Source organism: Sphaerodactylus townsendi, linkage group LG01 (assembly GCF_021028975.2).
Source record: "Sphaerodactylus townsendi isolate TG3544 linkage group LG01, MPM_Stown_v2.3, whole genome shotgun sequence".
Taxonomy (NCBI): Eukaryota; Metazoa; Chordata; class Lepidosauria; order Squamata; family Sphaerodactylidae; genus Sphaerodactylus; species Sphaerodactylus townsendi.
This window is the reverse complement of record NC_059425.1, coordinates 122,361,500-122,380,460: the sequence shown is the minus strand read 5'-3', so window position 1 is coordinate 122,380,460 and position 18,961 is coordinate 122,361,500. Positions and strand designations below refer to the sequence as shown.

Genomic DNA, 18,961 nt, shown 5'->3' with positions numbered 1-18,961 from the left:
TTTGATGCTCTACAGAGATGGGTTTGAGTTACCTCCTTCAACCAAGTTCCCTTTTGCCAGATACAAAGACAAATAAAGGAACTTGGCTGTTGTGGCCACAGCATCCAAATGCTCATGCTGGTCATTCACTGATTCTGGTCTCAGGGGGCCCAGGCTTAAGGAGCACCATAAGAGGCTGCAGACACTGGTGCAGCGGCAAAGGAACATAAAATGGCATCTTCACAAAAGACATTGCTATCAATTTCCAAGTAACTAACTGGGGAAGGGAATCCATGTGTCAACCCAGGGCTATAAGTTCAGATATCATGAAAGGGGCTAAGGAACCTGGCAAGAAGAAAAAGCCCTCATTTTTGCCAGCAGTAGACAAACAGAAGGACAAGACAAACAGAAGGACAAGTAGCTTTCTAACCAGCCACACAAGAAAAAGACTTTACATCAGGATTCCCCCAGCTTCCCTGGTGTCTATGCCAATCAAGACAGGGAGGACAGTGGAGAATAGCATAGTGTATCCAAACTTGCTCGTTTAAATTCACCCTGTGTTTAGGGAGCCTGCAATAGGACAAAATCTCAGCTAATCCTTGAACTGGGAAAGATTCACAAATGTCAGCTCCTTCTACTGACAGATAACTGGATCTAATCCAACATGTCAGTCAGTTTTATTATTACGGCCATTAGGCCAGCAAAAATCCAACATGTCAATAGAGATTATTAAAACTGTGCCAGAGTTCTTGCTGAGAGAGTGTTGCACTGGAATCATAGAATCATAGAGTTGGAAGAGACCACAAAGGCCACCAAGTCCAACCCCCTGCAATGCAGGAACACACAATCAAAACATTCCTGACAGATGGCCATCCAGCCTCTCTTGAAAAACTTCCAAAGGAGACTGTACCACAGTCCGAGGTAGTGCATTCCACTGTCAAACAGCCCTTACTGTTAGGAAGTTTTTTCTGATGTTTTAGTGGAATCTCTTTTCCTTTACCTCGAGCCCATTACTCCTGGTCCTAATCTCTGGTGCCTCAGAAAACAAGCTTGCTTTTTCACCCACATGACATCCCTTCAAATATCTAAACATGACTATCATGTCATTTCTTAACTTTCTCTTCACCAAACTAAACATACTCAGCTCCCTAAGTCTTTCCTCGTAGGGCATGGATTCCAGATCTTTTACCATTTTGGTTGCCCTCCTCTGGGCCTGTTCCAGTCTGCCAACATCCTTCTTAAATTGTGGTGCCCAAAACTGCACACAATATTCCAGGTGAGGTCTAACCAATGCAGAATAGAGAGGTACAATTACATCCCTCAATCTTGATACTATACTCTTATTGATAAAGCCCAAAATTGCATTGGCTTTCTTTCTTTCTGGAATCAGGGGCATGATGGGGGCTGAAGCTGCTTATTAAGCTGACGAAGTCCTGTGATGTATCTTCGTATACTGACTCCAGGGTTGCACTGCCTCAGCACATGTTCCAGCTACACCTGTGTAGGGTTTAGTTGGCATGCTAAACTGTTCAAAGATGGAGTTAAGGATTATGCTGTAAGCCTCACATTTGCCAATCTGTTAGCTGAGACTTGTCTTAGGGACTTTATCTGTTTCTTTGGTGTCATGAAGACAATGGTGTTTCTGTTTCCTAGTTCTTCATCTCAACTTCTTGCATTTGAAAACTTCAGTCCTAGTCTTCAAAAATCCATAAACTTTTTGTCATCTTGAGCATTTTAAAAGTTTGGTTCATTGTTCTTGTGTGTTGTTTCTCTTATTCTAATTTTTCTCTTTATTTGTAAGGAAAAGATCAAACGCCTGGAGGCAAAGCTTCAGGAAGAACAACATCATCGTAAGCTGATACAAGACAAAGCAGCTCAGGTAGGAAAGCCAATAATTCAGCAAACTGGATCCTGTGATTGAGCAGCAGAACGCACTGGTGGTCGTGGGTGGTCTGGGCTGGCAGGCATGTCCTACCATGCAAAAGGAGTTGTGGAATAATAGTTCTGAGGATGGGGAGAGGGCAAACATCTCCTCCTGCTGCCTCATGCGTGAGCAGAACTTTGCTGAGGGAATACCCAGAAGAGAGCAATTTCCCACTGCAGCCTCCCAGCCTGCATAGCTCCATGTGGGGCCTGCCACTCTGGGAATAATTTTGCCTGGGGTTGAAAGTGACTACCGGGGGACAGGAGAACAGAGAAGATCAGGGATCCTTGTGCCGGATCCAACATGATACCAGGATCTGAAAGCAAACCTGTGATTAATTTCTGCTGTAGCCATCGGGGGTACTGAAAATATCCCCTTAATATGATACAGCTGTGCTTTATTTTTTGTGTTCATGTTAATTTGGACTTCATTATGATGTTGCACCAACCATACGACTTGAGCACACTTGTGAATAAAGCATATATAACCTTTCTCAGCTGTGAGTATCTTGAGAACGGAATTGGTAAGATCGATACTAGATAATTACTCTTTAAATTTTTAAGTGAGATAATATTTTATTTCAGTGAAGCAAAAGGATAATGCTCCTTATGTCTGCTCTTTCTAAAAAAGTGATTGATCAGCTTGTGCTAAACAGTGTTGTTTTTCTACATGGAATCTATGCTTCTGCAGCTCATCAGCCATGAAGGTCTCTCTCCCAATTGATTGCCACTGTGCCTTAAATACCCCAGCTCGCCTTCTCACCTACCCATCTTCCCAGCCAGCAATTCTTGTGATTGTTATGAATGTTAGATTTCTTTGTGGGATCTGTGCCTGTGAAGAATTATTTGTATTTGTAAACCATCCCAGGAACTTTGGCTAAGGTGGCTTAGAAATATACTAAACAAATAAATGAGTTGTTCTTTTACTTGGGAAGCAAGTGCCTAAGGCCTGGCTACATTAACCAACCCAGGGTATCCTGACAGCATCTTTAATCATTAATGTAATGCTAGCATTATCAGGTTGGACACAGCATCCTCAATACAGCACTGTTTATTCTAGCTCTGATGTATCTAGGCACTGCTTTAGATCAGTAAAGAGCAACTGTCTCAAATGCTGTCACATGTTCAGGAGATATTGGCAAGATTGTTGGGAAAACTATGGCAAATGCAGTTCAGCAAATACAGTCTTAGGCTAATATAAGTCGACCCAGCCTGAGACCACAAAGTTGAGTACAAACAGGCAACTATGCATGGCTCAGTTCCTATCCCTGTTACCTGTTTGGAATTGTGCAAAAGTGGTGGGATTGTCAAGCATGCCATGGGCAGTAGCACACAGCTGATGGAACTGCATGTAATACATTGTATTAAATACATTGTACGGTAGTAGTTCTACCCTGCCGATAGTGGGTGATTGATCTGTTTAAGTGGAATATTTTTTGGATATTTTTACCCTATTTTTTTCTACCATGTGGGCTCAGAACAGCTTACAAATACCAAAAGACAACAGGACATAAGTTTATAAATGTAACAATTCTACTTGGCAGCTAATTTATAAGGAAAGGGAAGAACAGATAGTAAAAACTCTGCCCCAGATGGCAGCAATCTCTATCCAGTCTCTTCTTTCCTTCCAGGAGGCACATCTCTTTAAATTTGTAAAACTGGAGGAAAGGTACAGCGCAAGTGGTAAAGCTCTGCCTCTGATGGCAGGAATCTCTGTCCAGGTGCTATACTGGTCTTGCACTTAGGGCCATTGAAAGGGGGTGCAAACGAGATCTTGCAAAGGGCCCCCCCCCCAAGAAAACCTTTTTTCTTTATTTCTCTTCCTGTTTCCTACACATTCTCCTCCTTCATTCTGTTATTTTCCTTTCACAATCTGACTTCATTCATCTCTCCCCCCCTCTGCTCCCCCCTCTATATTTTTCAATGTTTGTGTTAATCCTTTCTGCTCCATTCTGGTTGGCAACTTAGAACTTATCTAATAGTAGTATAGTAGAAAGCCTTTGTAAATATTATGAACAGATGGGAGGGCATTAATATTTCCCCTTTATCAAAGTAGTAAAAGGATGCTTCCTTCCTCTTGCCTTATACATGCTTGATAATGGCATGTTAATTTGCCTGAGTGGTTATAAATGAGGAACAGAAACCAGAACTTAGCTTAGCTTCTGTTGCAAACAGCACAGGGTGGTGGTGATGTCTGGAGATAACCTAGGCCTGGATACTCCATTCCCTTTCATTTTTTCCGTGTAACTGCAACAGTCATCCTGAAGCTGGTGGCCAATTTTGAGATTCCTTGTTTTATTTTCAGATGGACATGCGGGCTATTTTATTATTATAGAATAGCAATAAACCCAATTGTGTGAAAAAATACAACAGGCTGTAAAAAATGAATCCTCCCAGGGCAAGATACGTGGGCAGGGCATAACTACAGGAAGTGGTGCCTGGCACAAGCACTATTTTTGAAAAAACCATCCCACCTTCGCCAAGGACGGGCAGTAGGGTGTCTGTGAAGATGAGTAGAGTTTTCCCTATCTCCATGGGCCACACACCCCCCCCCCCGCCTGCTCCATTTACAAAGCTTGATCCCAGCTTTGCAAGGGAAGGGAGGACAGCAGTGTGCCTTTGAAAATGGGGGGAAATACAGTGGGCTCCAGCAAGTTGGTATCCACAAGTGGGGAGATGACTGGACATTACCCCCACCTTTTTTCTGTTCTGCCCATTCTCTGTCTCTCACTGTTCATCCCGCCAGCCCTTCTCTGAATCTTCTCTATTTTTCCCCACTACCCCAACTTTGCTTTTAACTTTCTGCTCTGTTACCTGGCTTTCCCTCTGTATGTCTTTCTGCCCCCTCCCCCAGCTCTCTCTGTCTACCCACTTACTCTAGCTCTCTCTTCTCTCTCCCTACTCCAACTCTGTATTTTCTGTTTCTTCCACCCTACCCCAGCTTTCATTCTCCCTTTCTGGCCACCTACCCTAACTCTTGCTTTCTCTTTCTGCCTCTCCCCAGCACTCATTCTCTTTCTACCCCCTCTCCAACTCTTTTTCTCTCGTCCCCCCTAACCCAATTCTTCGTAGCTTGTCTGGAGTTCTCTGGGTGGGTGTGGGGAGGCCTCTCCTGCCACAGTCCTGCTTTCACCACCTCAGGTGGAGCCATTCTGGGTGTGGTGATACCTTCTCTCCCCCCCCCCCAACAGCCTGGGGTGGGATGGCCCGTTCAGTCTGTGTTGCTGACTTACTCGAGAGTTGGGTTAGGTAAAGAATAGGACAGCCATGTGAGGACCCCTACTGCACAGTTGGCTTAGGCAAGGAATGGGACAACCCTGCGAGGATTCCAGAGCTTAAAGAAGTGTTACTTCCTAAGAGGAGTCTGGGAGTTGTAGTCCTGTCAGCCCCTCTGTATAAAAATGGCACTCTTTGGACTACATCTCTCAGAGTTCTTCCTTTTTCTGGTTTAACATGTTGCTCAATTATATAGTGAGATTTATAGGAACAACCAGCTGTCAAGAGAATGACTACTTTGTGTAGCCAGGGAGACTCCATCTTGAACATTGAAAGGCCTAAGAAAAAGTCCTTTTCCCTTCTCACCATTCCACACAGTTCAGATAGCAGGTGTTGGTGTTTGAAGATCAGCGTACTTCACTTCAAGGTCATCAGTCCAATTAGCTGGTCTGAGATCATCCTCATTATTTCTTCCAGGTGCAACTGGTTTCTTAATTGGATAAGTTTCGGTTTTGGAGGGAGGAGGAGAAAGTGAGCTTGTCGCAGGAATGTTCGGACCAATGTGTAATCTGATTGGTTTATTGATGATTACTTCTACTTCACCTTTCTTTGTCAAGGCTTTTGCCTCTAAGAACTTTGCACATATACTGAGCACTTCTATAGTAGTTTCTTTGTAAATAAGTTACCGTATATTCTTTCTAGTGAGTTATATCCTTTGTTATTTTATTGTGTATCTGAAATGCACCTTATACTTTTGTGTTCACTGTATGCTTTTTAAACCTCTGTTTTACAATCATTCTTTAAATAAAAATTATAAAAAATCTGTCTTGAGTTTTGAATACTGGTTCAGGGCCCAGGGCCCAACATTGCTACCACCCAAAGACCAGGTGAGGTCTTTGACACCAGCCAAGTGATTTTTTTTTTACAATATTAGATTTGGATCAGGTTTATATGAATTGGCCCAGGTGGAATCTTTGTCTAGGTGCCCAGGCTTGCACTGTTTCATGGCCAAGCAAAGTGTTTATGCACATGGGATATCTTTAACTGAAAGACTGATTAGCTCTAGTCTTCTATTTGTAAAAAGGCTTACTTCAGAATGGTTGAAGGTGGAACTAAATGATGAAGTCTGTAAGATGTTTTGTACGTGGAAATTAGTGTATGAAGAAAGAGTATTGATTGTGGTATCAGCTGGTACCATATGTTTACAAACTGATAATGATAGGTGGTACACAGAACAGGCGTCGCTGATTAATTTAAAGAATGGCCTGTTGACAAATGTTTTGTACTATGTTAGCATATGGTAAAAAGTGCAGTTTAATTCACTAAGAATATGAGTTCCTTTCCAGATTCAGTGACTGCTCTTAAATTACTCTGATGGTTCAGTCTATTAAAGCTATTTATTTGATGATCTCCCATGCTATTCTGAAGATATGGGGTCCCTGACATACTGGACTGCACTGATATCTGTTTCATGTATGATTAGTTAGCCAAGTGATTAGTTAACTTGTCTATTTTCTCTCATGCCTATGGATTAAGAAAAAGGTATCCTTTTGTTTCCTTAAAAAAAAAAAAAACTACAGCTCCAAACGGGACTGGAGATGAACAGAATTTTAATGCATTCTCTTTCACCTCAAAAAGAAGAAAAAAAGAAAAGCCAAAAGAAAAAAGCAGTAAAGGTAAAAAGTATTTGAGTTCTTAGCTGCATCTTGAATGCTACTAAGAAGTTAGACAGGCGGTTTCTTTCTCTTTTGGAATCCATGGTTTCAGCATTGCCTCCCAAGACTATCTAGGACAGGAGTCTGCAACCTGCAGCTCTCCAGATGTTCATGGACTACAATTCCCATCAGTCCCTGCCAGCATGGCCAATTGTAGTCCACGAACATCTGGAGAGCCGCAGGTTGCAGACCCCTGATCTAGGAAAATGCCTCTTATATTGGCAAAAAGATTAAAATACAGTGAGTCATAATTATTGCCTTGTCTGGCTACACTTTCCAAGTCTTTGAAAAAATGAGCTGGAATTCTACAATTCTCTGTGTTAAGATTGCTGGCTTTGGGCATCTGTTTGCACGATCATATGTCAGGCAATCAGAATGGGAACTTCTAGGTAACTACACAATAAGATTGTTTTCACAGCTCTAGCAGCAGGAGTGTCTAGTTTCACAGATCTTTCACATTTCATATGGTTAACCTCAGAGTCAATTGCAACTCTCAGAGGATTAGCAGCTCAGGTTAATAAGTTAAGCCATCAAGAGGAAATGGATTGGTAATTGTCTAAAGGGTAAAATATGACATCTGGATGGATCATTGCTTAGAATCATGTTCTGTCGTGACTTTGTTGTAAACTTTCAAATGTGATTAGGTCTCTGGAAACTCAAATCAGGAGGACAGACATCTCCAGCACTGACATGCTCCTGAAATAGTTCTCCAACTTGCTTCCTGTTCAGCTATGCAAAGTTTAGCTAAGAAACCTACAGGAGGAATACTGTGCAAATGAGAAATAGGCCTATTGACTTGAAAGGTGAAAAGCAGAGTGGCAAAAAATGTCAGATTAATGTTTTAAAACTTAACTAATGAGAACAACATGATAGTGGGAGTTCACGCTGACCCAAGAGATGAACGTACTAGTCAGAAGTAAGTCGGGTAGTTGTGCCTAAGTAAAAACAAATATGGGAAACATAAACATGAAGCATAGCTAAATGAGCATGGTTTCTAAAAGGGTGGGGCAATCTTATGTGCTGAAACAAATCCAGTTTTTAATTTCCAGAAAAATCCTAGTTTGAGGAAAGAATGCAGCTCACAACCATACCTGCCAGCTGGAGCGCTACCTTTTGTTGCTGGGAAGGTAATTATTGGTTTTTTTTCTTAAATTAAAATTTATTTAAACTAGAGCCTGTTTTTAATAATTTCATAAGGTGCTGTTTTCCCTCCAGTCTGCCAGCTCAAGTCATTCTGTTGCTGCAAATGTTCAAAGTGTCTTGCATATGATGAAAAGTCGTGGTCGGTATGTAATTCCACAAGACCAGGAAGCAGCTGAAAAGAATCCATCTAGATGGACTGGTGTGTGCAGATCTGGATCTGCTTATTCTGCATCTTCTTCTGCTACTGACAATCTGACAGAACTTCTTTTGCTCATGCAGGACGAGCTGGGACAAATGAGCTTGTAAGCACATTTTTCATTTGTATTTGAAGGACTGAGATTATTTGTGTTTGGAGCAAAGAGTTTCAAAAGCAGCCTGGAAACAAAAGGGCATTGTCCCAGTAGTCCCATTTCTACATTCCTTTTTTAAAATTAATCTAGTATAGAAATCGGAAGAAGCCCTGTTAAAATTGGATTTAATTTCTGTTGAATGCAGCTGTTTATATTTGTAAAACAAATAGATTGCAAATGCCTTAGCAGACCAGGTGCTCAGGAGCAGCAGCAGCAGCAGAAGGCCATTGCTTTCACATCCTGCATGTGAGCTCCCAAAGGCACCTGGTGGGCCACTGCGAGTAGCAGAATGCTGGACTAGATGGAATCTGGTCTGATCCAGCAGGCTAGTTCTTATGTTCTTATGTTCTTAGATTCATTCAAGCTGAGGTCCAAAGAACCACATGACTAACTGGATCCTGCAAGGCCGAGGCAACAGTGAGCCTGCGTTTCCAGAAACAGCAGTTCCTCCTGCATGGTGGCAAGCTGTTTTTGAGACTAAAGAGACACCCCAGTTCAATTTGAGATCTAGCATTGGAAGAAGAGTTGGCCTTTAAAGAAGAAAAATAGCTATGCCTAAATTAGAACATTGGAATCCATCCACATCTACACAGATAGTTTAGGAAAAAAATTTCCAGACTGACTAACATCCACATAACAATAGAGTGGGGATCTATTGATGTGTGCATTTTTATACTACAAGAAGTGGTGTGTTTTCTGGAGAGGACTGTAAAGTGGTTCACGTGCCATATTAACACAAGTCATAACACTTTTTTAAAGGAACAAAGTTGCATTGACTTCTGGAATGAGCAGTATAGCCTAGCAGTACTGGCATTGTCATTTGCTATTGTATTGGCTAAACAGAACAGAAGACTAACATTTTGTAGGGTGGTGCATAAGTGAAGAATCCCTGACAGATGGGTAGATGGGAAGAAATCATAGGAAGGATGGTGGACTGTTAGTGGAAACAATGGCTGACAAGAGTTTGTTTTCAACAGTGAACATCAGGATCTGCTGAAGCAGATACAAGAAACTAAAAGCTATGAAGTTCGGGAAGACCTGGAACGTGAACTGGAGTGTTTGGTGAAGCAGATGGAAATCAAAGGAGAGCAGATCACCAAGCTGAAAAGACACCAGGACAGTGTAAGAGACTAGTTCTGAAATCAGGAAAAGGGAAAGAAAAGGTAGAGCAGAATTGATGACATTTTAAGAAAGCCAGTTCTTAGGTACTGTGAATGGTGTAAAAATAAATTATAAATTGATATTTCTAATTACATGAAATTAGTGTGCTGGTATATACCAGCTGTTTCGTTTTGATTATCAGGATCAAGGTAGACTTTACAGGTAAGATATCCTGATGTTTTTGTGAGGCGAGGAGTAGTTGTTACTGAAAAATACTCCGAAAGCCATAATTGGGGAGGAGAGCTATATTCCCACTTTCTTACTATAGCTTTCTGTGTTCAAGAATGATGTATACTTCAGTCAGTTAAATATTATGTTAGCAGAGAAATGCCATCTACTGTAGTCATATTCCTTACTATATCATGAACCTCTGGTTTCCTGTGTGGTAAAATATGTTCTTGGAACAGTGTCCCGAGATCATTCCCATGTTCTTTAGGCATAAACAAAGAAACTGTGGAATTTTAATTGAATGTTACAAGACTTGTATTCTAGCATCTGCTTCAAGTTCTTGGAGACTTCTAGAATCCCTCCATTGTGCAAATTTATACTAAAAAAATAGAAAGCAATTTAGGTGTAGTGTGACATGATGTATCTGTTCTATATGATTTACAAAGCTATTTGTGCATACAATAAAAATGTTCTTACGGCAAATATATAATACTAGTTTAATTTGCTTGTCTACTGTTTTGTTCCTGTAATACTGCAAGGCATAAGTACACTTTCTTATCAGAACTGTAATGAATTTTTTTCTTTGTAGATTTATAAACTGAAGCAAAAGGCTCAAAAGCTGAAAAGAAAACCCGCTAATGTTACATCAAAGCCTGATTACTGCAGAGAAACTCAAGAGGCCACAGACCCTCCAAGAAGCAGTGTGTATGGCACTTGCTCTGTGAATAAGACTACAAATTCTCTCCAGCTGTTAAAAAGTGCTCAGAAAATTCAGTCAGTATTGAAGAAGGATGACATCCTATGGGAACCGTAGATCTCAAAATTAGTTTCATAAATCACTATACATCAGGAACTGGATTGAGTAGATCTTTGGTACCTGATGTATGCATATCCAAAATTCTGAGATTTAGATCTGGGGAACCAAACTTCTGTATTTCTATATTTTTTAAAAAGATATTTGTAATTTGGTTTTAATAAAGTGTACATTCCTTTTTTAATTAAAGGCTCTGGAAATTGATATGGAGTAATATATTTTTTTGCAGTAATAGAGACAGATTTTGAAAATGACCACTTGGGTTGCTTCTATAGTTATATGAGGGTATGAATCTTAACATGGACTGAGTATCAGCCCATGCTCTTATTTATGTTTAATCTAAACCCAGTCCTAATCTATGCATCAGGGGTGATCTCAAAACTGTTTGGTTTAAACCGATAAAATAAACAGAATGGTGCGTGAAAAGTAGCCTCACTAGAAGATGGGAAGTACAACTGCTGCAAAAGCATCTGCAGATCTGAAACATGTCTCCTCTTACTGAATTTGGTCATAAATGTTTATCAGTAAGATAACAGTGACCACACTAGAACAGACTGTGAACCTTATTTGTGCTCAAGTAGTTATGCTACAAAAATGCCTACTAGTACAGGCTGAAGTGTTATAGCTATAATAGAGGATTTGCTATAAGTCATGTGACTGTTTTCTGCAATTATGTGTTATTTTAATTCATATCAATCTAAAATATTCTCATTTGTTAAACATCCTCCTTGAGCAAAAGGGAAGGTTAAAATAGGGTGATTTTTTCCAAATTCAAACATCAGCGTAAAGTATTTGTGTGTCATTCCTGCAGATTAGTCAGTGCCAATATTAGACCACCTGGGCAGCCTGGGAATGGGATTTATCTAGTTTTATTGTTGGAATGGATGATTTGCATTGAGGGTTATTTGTCTCACTTTAGGGGAGGGACCATAGCTCAGTTATGACCTATGTGCTTTGCATGTAGAAAATGGAAGTTTTATCGCTGGCATCTTTAACTATTTTGAAGAGGGATTGGGAAAGTGCTTGGAAATCTGCTGCTAGGCAGTGCTACCCTGTGGTCTGACACTGTAAGGTAGTTTCCTATGTTTACACACCTCTGGTACAAATAATATAGATGTGCTCTGAACAGGTTCCTAACTTTTCCAAAAGATTTCATGGAAACTGATTTTCCAGTCTGCATATGAAAGCGGGATGCCATGTACAAAGATTAGATTACTAGAAAGCATAATGTCTTGCTGTAAAGGAGTGCACACAAATGATGAAATACTTCTCTGAATTTGGTATTGGTCAGGTCATACATGGTGCCCAGATTGCACAAGTCCATCTGAAAGTGAGGTAGAATCCCTGCAGTGGAGTGGGTGACCTTCAGGTTTGCAGGCAAGGACCTGCCTGTATAGCATTCTAGGATAAAGGTAAGATTAAAAAAAATAGGCAGTGTATTTTCACAACACCCTACAAAACTGACTAATGTCTGACTTATGTCATTTGTAAGTAGTTAAGCTTGCTACAGAAATCCAATGGCCCCTGGAGAAATAGGCAATTGAGCATAGGTATGTACTGTAACTAGGCAGCAGAAAAAGTGGAGAATGCAATGCTAGTTCTGACTTGCAGAATCTAATTATTGTTCTGAAGCATTTGTATTAATGACAGCAGAGGCATTGCATGCATTAAATGGTGTTTAAAGAGGGACAAAGTTTCATGCTCCAATGTGCTGTTTCAACAGTGTATGTATTGAAGCCAGCTGTGTGCCTGTCTTGTGGTCCTCTTGTCTTCTCCTAGCTGTACAAATAAAGTTTATGACTTTTCAAATGACTTTCACAATTACAGATTTATGGCCCAGTCCTAAACGCTTCCAATATAATAAAATAACATCAAGTATAGAAGTAAATTTTTCCCCTTATACCTGTAATTCCACCATTGTGAAATTATGATAGGTAGCTTAAATGTTGGAAGGGCAGAATACATGGACGTAGGTATAGATTTGTTATGGGGGGGTTCGGAGGTGGGGCCATGCCCTCATCCGCCCCTGGGGGCGTGGCCATGCCTCGCCAAGTGCTTATAAAAGCAGCTCTCCGAGGCCAGGGATGGCAGACTCCCCTGCCCCGCCCTCTCCCACGCCCCCACCAGCTGGGCTCCCAGCCAGCAGCCCCTTCTGCCCTCCCCTTGGGCAGAGGCGTAGCTAGGGAAAATGAAGCCCGGTGCAAAATCTGAGTTTTGCGCCCCCCCCAAATGGGCAGCCTCTGTGATGCTGGATTCCACCCTCAAACAGCATCACTTTCAATGGTATTTAAACTAGAGAGCCCAAATTCTCCTTTTAAATCCACCTTAAAGGGTTCCCCTTGGGGTCCCCAGTTCCCCAGTCTGGGGTCGCCAGTTAAAACAACATTGAAAGTGATGCTGTTTTGAGGTGGATTATCCCCCACCCTGGAACAGCATCACTTTCAATGTTTAAACTGGGGAACTCACATCCTCCCTTTAAATCCATGCTGAAGGGGGTGGATTTAAAAGCAGAATCTGGGGAAACTTGAGGGGTGCCTGCTGTCAGGGGTGCAATTGTTAAGATAGCAGCACCAAACTTTCAGGGTATCTTTAGGAAACTCCCCTAATGATACCACCCAGGTTTGGTGAAGTTTGGTTCAGGGGGTCCAAAGTTATGGCCCCTCAAATGTGTAGCCCCCATCTTTTATAGCTCCCATTGGAAACAATGGGGGATGGGGCACCCCCTTGGAAGTCCATAACTTTGGATCCCCTTGACCAAACTTCACAAAACCTGGATGGTATCAGTAAGTATCAGCAATAAATACAGTAAAATTTTCTACTGCTGCTATAACCAACCTAAGCGTGCCTGTGCAGTCTAGCTCATGGGGAAAAGATTAAGAGAAATATCCCAGAGAAATAGATTGCATTAAGCGAAGCCAAAACTTCTTGTTATGAAACAGTTTGTTGTAAAGGAGAAAAATAAATAAAGAGAACACATGGTTGGATTCAAAAGGGGGTGGGAAAAAGCAAAACAAAATACAGGGTAAAGCTACAATAGGGGTGGCCAACCTATGGTGCTCCAGAAGTTCATGGACTACAATTCCCATCAGCCATACTGGCTGGGGCTGATAGGGATTGTAGTCCATGAACATCTGGAGCACCATAGGTTGGCCACCCCTGAGCTACAGCAACAACAGCACAGAGATATTCAAGTGAAAACCAATACAGTTGCACTAACTGTGCCAAACATATTAACTATAGCTGGTTTCTCAGAGCCTATGTAGAGTTCCCTGTGGTAACAAGAAGTAAAAGGAGTCCTTAACCCCCACCTGACTTCCCAGGGATCCAGTTTCTACTGGAGACTGAAAGTTATGGACCCTCAAAGGTGTAGTTCCCGTCTTTTATAGCTTCCATTGGAAACAATGGGGGATGGGGCACCCCCGTTGAGAGTCCATAACTTTGGTCCCCCTAAACCAAACTTCACAAAACCTGGGTGGTATCAGTAAGAGGCTCTTCTGGTGGTACCACCCAGGTTTGGTGAAGTTTGGTTCAGGGGGTCCAAAGTTATGGACTCTCCAAGGTGTAGCCCCCATCTTCTATTAGCTCCTATTGGAAACAATGGAGGATGGGGCGACCCCTTTGGGAGTTCATAACTTTGGTCCCCCTAAACCAAACTTCACAAAACCTGGGTGGTATCAGTAAGAGACTCTCCTGATGATACCACCCAGGTTTGGTGAAGTTTGGTGCAGGGGGTCCAAAGTTATGGACCCTCACATGTGTAGCCCCCATCTTTTTAAAAAAAAAATTTATTGTATCATTTGAATTTTACAGTTTATAGTAATTTCCTTCTTCATACATTTTCAAACAATACTTTCCCCCTTTTCCCCCCAAATTACTTTTTCTTCATAGTTTTGTCACACAAACAGCAGTAAGTAGCCTCTTCTCCCATATTTCTTCATTGACTCGAGCTTCTTTCATCCAGTCCACATATATTATCCATATCTTCAAAATTTCATTCTGTTTATCTTGCCACGTCTTATTTTTTGGTTAGTATATCGAAAATATCAAGTGTCACTTGTTCCCAGATATATTCTAGCCATTTCTGAAGTGTCCATTTTTTCTTTTCTTTCCAGCCCAAGGCTATTGTTGCATGGGCTGCTTTAATCATTATTTTATACATATAACTATATTGTTTATCCACCCTTCTGTAACATTTACACCCATGAATATTAAGTCATTATTTAAATCAATATTTATCTTCACCAGTTTCTCAATATATAACAATACAATTGTCCAAAAATTTTTTACTTCTGCACATTCTATCCACATATGGCTATAATATGCCTCTTGAATTATCCCACAGTGCCAGCATTTTAGAACTAAGTCCTTTTATCATGTATGCTAGTTGTTTTGGTGTTCTATACCATTTTAATATCACTTTCTAACTCCATATATTTCTCAATCTTTATATTTTTCCAACTGTCTATTAATTTTTTAGTATTACCAATGTCTAGAAATCTACGCAGTGGTGTAGGAGGTTAAGAGCTTGTGTATCTTGTCTGGAGGAACCAGGTTTGATTTCCAGCTCTGCCGCCTGAGCTGTGGAGGCTTATCTGGGGAATTCAGATTAGCCTGTACACTCCCACACATGCCAGCTGGGTGACCTTGGGCTAGTCACAGTTTCTCGGAGCTCTCTCAGCCCCGCCTACCTCACAGGGTGAGGGGGGGAAGGGCAAGGAGATTGTAAGCCCCTTTGAGTCTCCTGCAGGAGAGAAAGGGGGGATATAAATCCAAACTCTTCTTCTTCTTCCTTCTCCCATTTTTGTTTCAATGTTCTTATCATGATTCCTTATCATCTACCATATATTTGCAAATATGCCCTAGAATTTTCCCTTTGCATTTTCCATATAGTTCCAGACATTTCAACATTATACATTCTTCTTTTCTCCATGAAACCTTTATCCTTTCCCAAATGCCTCTCAAAACCAACCAGTTCTCATTTCCTCCTATCTCTATAAAATTTTGTAATGTCATAATTTCTCCTCCTTCCCTAATCAAATTTGCCACAGTTTGAATTCCTTTTCTTTTCAATATTTTTATCACTTTTTTTCCTTCTTTGCCAGCCAGCCACCCTTCCCAAAGGTGCCACATCCAGGATGCCAGGCATCCATTTACCTCTCAATTTTCCCCATATATCTAGCAAGACCTTTCTTGGTCCTATTGCTTTTTGATTTCCTTTCTTTAACTCTTTATTGAAAACACCATGTGCACCAACTCCTTCGTTTATTTCATTATCAAACTTAACCCATTTTTCGACATTATCCTCGTTTATACTCATCAGACTCTTAATCTGAAATGCTTCATAATATTACTGGATTTTTGGAATCCCCCAACCTAGAGAATTTTTTGTCATATATATGATCTTATTCATGATTCTTGGTTTTTTATTATTAAAGACCCAAGCTTTCAGCCTTCTATCCCATTCCTCAAATTGCTTTTTCTTAATTTCCAGCGGAAGAGTTCAAAATAAATAAAACATTTTTCGGCATTATACACATTTTAATGCTTTGATTTTTCCTGTAATCGATAAGGTCTTCTTATCCCATTCTTTTATTTGTTTTAATATTTTTTTCCACCTTGCTTCATAATTATATTTAAACATCTTCTCCTTTCTATGTGTTATTGTAATACCCTAATATTTAATCTTCTTTTTTACTAATCCACTCTCTAATTGTCTTTTTTCCACATTAACCCCCATTATTTCTGTTTTCTCCATGTTGACTTTTAATTCTGAATATTTCTGAAAGTCTTCTAGAATTATTTTTAATTCTTTCATTGTATCAGCCGGATTCACCGTTATTACTAAAATATAATCTGCAAATAAACCTTATTTCTTCTTGATTCACTTTATAACCTTTTATCCTTCCATTATTATTTATCCTTTCCTGCCAAAAATTCCATTGCCAGTATAAACAGATGTGGTGATAATGGACATCCTTGCTTCACTCCCCTTTCAATATTAACAATTCCTGTCCACCTGTCATTAATTCTTATTTTTGCCCTTCCTCCTTTGTAAATCTCTCGTATAATGTTTATAAGTTGTTTTCCAAACCCAAAATTTTCTAGAGTTTGAAATAAGTAATTATGACTAACTATATCAAACACTTTGTATACATCTAACTTTATCATTGCATATTTTTCGTTTTTGCCATGTTCTATTACATTTAATACATTCCTTAACGGGTGACAAATATCTTTACCTCTAATAAAACCATATTGCTCTTGTCCAATTAACTTCGGAAGGATGTTTTTTAATCTATTTGCAAATATGTCCACAAAAATCTTGTAATCTTGGTTTAATAAACTTATTGGCCTATATGATTCTACTTGCTCGGGATTCAATCCTGGTTTTTCAATTGTTATTAGTGAAGCCCCCATCTCCTATTAACTCCCATTGGAAACAATGGGGGATGCAGCACCCCCTTTGGGAGTCCATAACTTTGGATCCCCTAAACCAAACATCACCAAACCTGGGTAGTATCATCAGTAAAGTCTCCCAAAACATCCCTGAAATTTTGGTGCTGCTAGCTTAAAAAATTGGTCTCCCTACAGGCCAAAAACCAAAAAACACTATAAAATATTTTTAAAAACCACAAACGGGGGGCAGAGCTTCAGACGTTTAATTGGGGGGGTTGAACCCGAGAAGCCCCCCCTTACCTACGTCCTTGGCAGAATAACTTTGTGTTCAGGGTTTGTTTTTTTTTTGGTGGGGGTGGGGAATGTGTTTTTCAGCACTTCGTTTGAAGATTGAATTCACAGTAAAGGAAAATTAAAGTTGTTGATAAAATGGAGGAGGACAAAATGAACTAAGCTGCTTTGGGTCCCATTCATGGAGTAAGTCAGGGTGTAACTGGAGTAAATAATAAATATAGCTGCAGATGTCTGGACAGGTAAAAGATGAGTGACTGGGAAGGAGAGAAGGATGCAAATATCTACTATCTAACTATCTAATTTCCTATTCCCCCTTCCCCTTCCTTAGGGGCCTGTTGCAAAAACATTTGCCATCCATATTTGCTTTATATCTTGACAAGTAAAAACTTATTTTCTGATTTGTCCAGGTCTCCAGATTTGAGAAAGTATTTAGTCTTCTATCCAGGGGCCGTGTTATGCAAAGTGTGTCTCATTAGAAGCCTAACTCAGTTCCTGTAGACGGTTGTGTGTACTGAAGTTGTTATGGTTACTGTGGTCACTCTTGCTGCTTCATTGCTACTTTAGTGTTTGATTGTGTTGACTATAGTAACCTGTAGAAGATGTGGTTTGCTGCTACAAATTTCAGTAATCCACCAGGGCTTTTTCTTTTCTCTTTTGAAAGCTGTTTAACCTCTGATCTTGGGAGGTTGTGGGACCTTGCCATCATGCCAGGCATGCATTGGTCTCAAGCTGCTGATCTAAAATGGGGTAAAAGTTTTTAAAGAGTTTATAGCAAATCAATTGCTACTCTTATCACCAATACTGAGGTAAGTGCAATTGCTTAAAGATACTTTTTGCTGCTGTTTTTAATTCCTGCTGAAATAGCAGCCATAAGAAGCTTTTGAAAAAAGAAAAGAAACTTGTCTGTATCATATACGGTCTGACAGCTCACACAAGGCAGTGTGTTGCTTTGACAAGACAGAGAGATAAATAAAGCCAAAAATGTTGTGGATCTTTTGTGGATGCATTTCTGTTTGTCAGAGCTCCAATATCTGATGTGAGGTGGATTGGGTATATTAGTGAGAAGTTGCATGTGTGGAAGGGGAAAGGTTTAGCTATTCTTTAATTTGTATCCCTGTGTATAAAAGCTTGCTGCCCACTGTCAGCCTTATTTTGTATCCATAGCAAAAGATTTCGGTGCACCCTAATATGAAACTTTCTAGCTGGGTCTGTCCCAGTGCCCGTGCCAGTTGTAAAAGTTTCCCACCATTCTACTTTCAAAACATTAAGTGCAGAGATTAGGAGAGCAACCTTCTTTCATTTAAAGTTATACATAAATAAGTCTACATAGAAAAAAATTATTTTTGCTCCACGTCAACTCTCCTTGGATCGGTAGGAAGGTGTTGACCCTTTAAACTGAAAGTCCTAATAAAGCAGAAATAGTGCCAGATTTCTTATGGAGAATAAAAGGTTAGAGGGGAAGAATTTATAAATGAAGAATAGATTTCTGTGAAAATGGATGTGTGTAGCTTAATCTCAGTTTTCCTTCTTATTAGGTACTTGCCCTTGTCTGTGGCTGTAATGCAATCATTTTGTTCAAGCGTAAAATGTTCAGCTAAGCACAGAAATGGTATTTGGCTCCAAGACAGAAGTTCCAGGCCAGAGGTGGGGAGGGTCAGCTGTGGCCAAGGGAAGCAGGGCAAAGGTATTGCAAGCACAACATTCTAATTGAAAACACAGAGCAGCAAAAGAAAGTTAGCCGTGGTTTCCCCCCTTGCTATTGGATGAATGGTTCTCCTTTGCTCTGGCCTGCTATCCTAATG

General features: G+C 40.3%; 2 protein-coding genes across 12 annotated transcripts in view; both read left to right on the top strand.

The window, feature by feature from the left end:
* Positions 1–10,653, top strand: part of CEP57L1 (centrosomal protein 57 like 1) — a 36,342-nt gene extending 25,689 nt beyond the window's left edge. For all 5 annotated transcript variants that reach the window (XM_048493117.1, XM_048493139.1, XM_048493148.1 and 2 more), the window contains 6 exons: positions 1,781–1,858; positions 6,699–6,794; positions 7,883–7,960; positions 8,049–8,278; positions 9,304–9,448; positions 10,245–10,653. In XM_048493117.1, coding sequence (XP_048349074.1) covers positions 1,781–1,858; positions 6,699–6,794; positions 7,883–7,960; positions 8,049–8,278; positions 9,304–9,448; positions 10,245–10,469 — 852 coding nt within the window. In that variant the 3' untranslated portion in view covers positions 10,470–10,653. The remainder of the gene's footprint in view (positions 1–1,780; positions 1,859–6,698; positions 6,795–7,882; positions 7,961–8,048; positions 8,279–9,303; positions 9,449–10,244) is intronic.
* A 7,096-nt stretch (positions 10,654–17,749) lies between these two features.
* The window catches only part of LOC125430762, a 107,970-nt gene continuing 106,758 nt past the window's right edge, over positions 17,750–18,961 (top strand). For all 7 annotated transcript variants that reach the window (XR_007244223.1, XM_048492995.1, XM_048492987.1 and 4 more), the window contains exon 1: positions 17,750–17,965. The gene's annotated coding sequence lies outside the window, so the exon portion shown is untranslated. The remainder of the gene's footprint in view (positions 17,966–18,961) is intronic.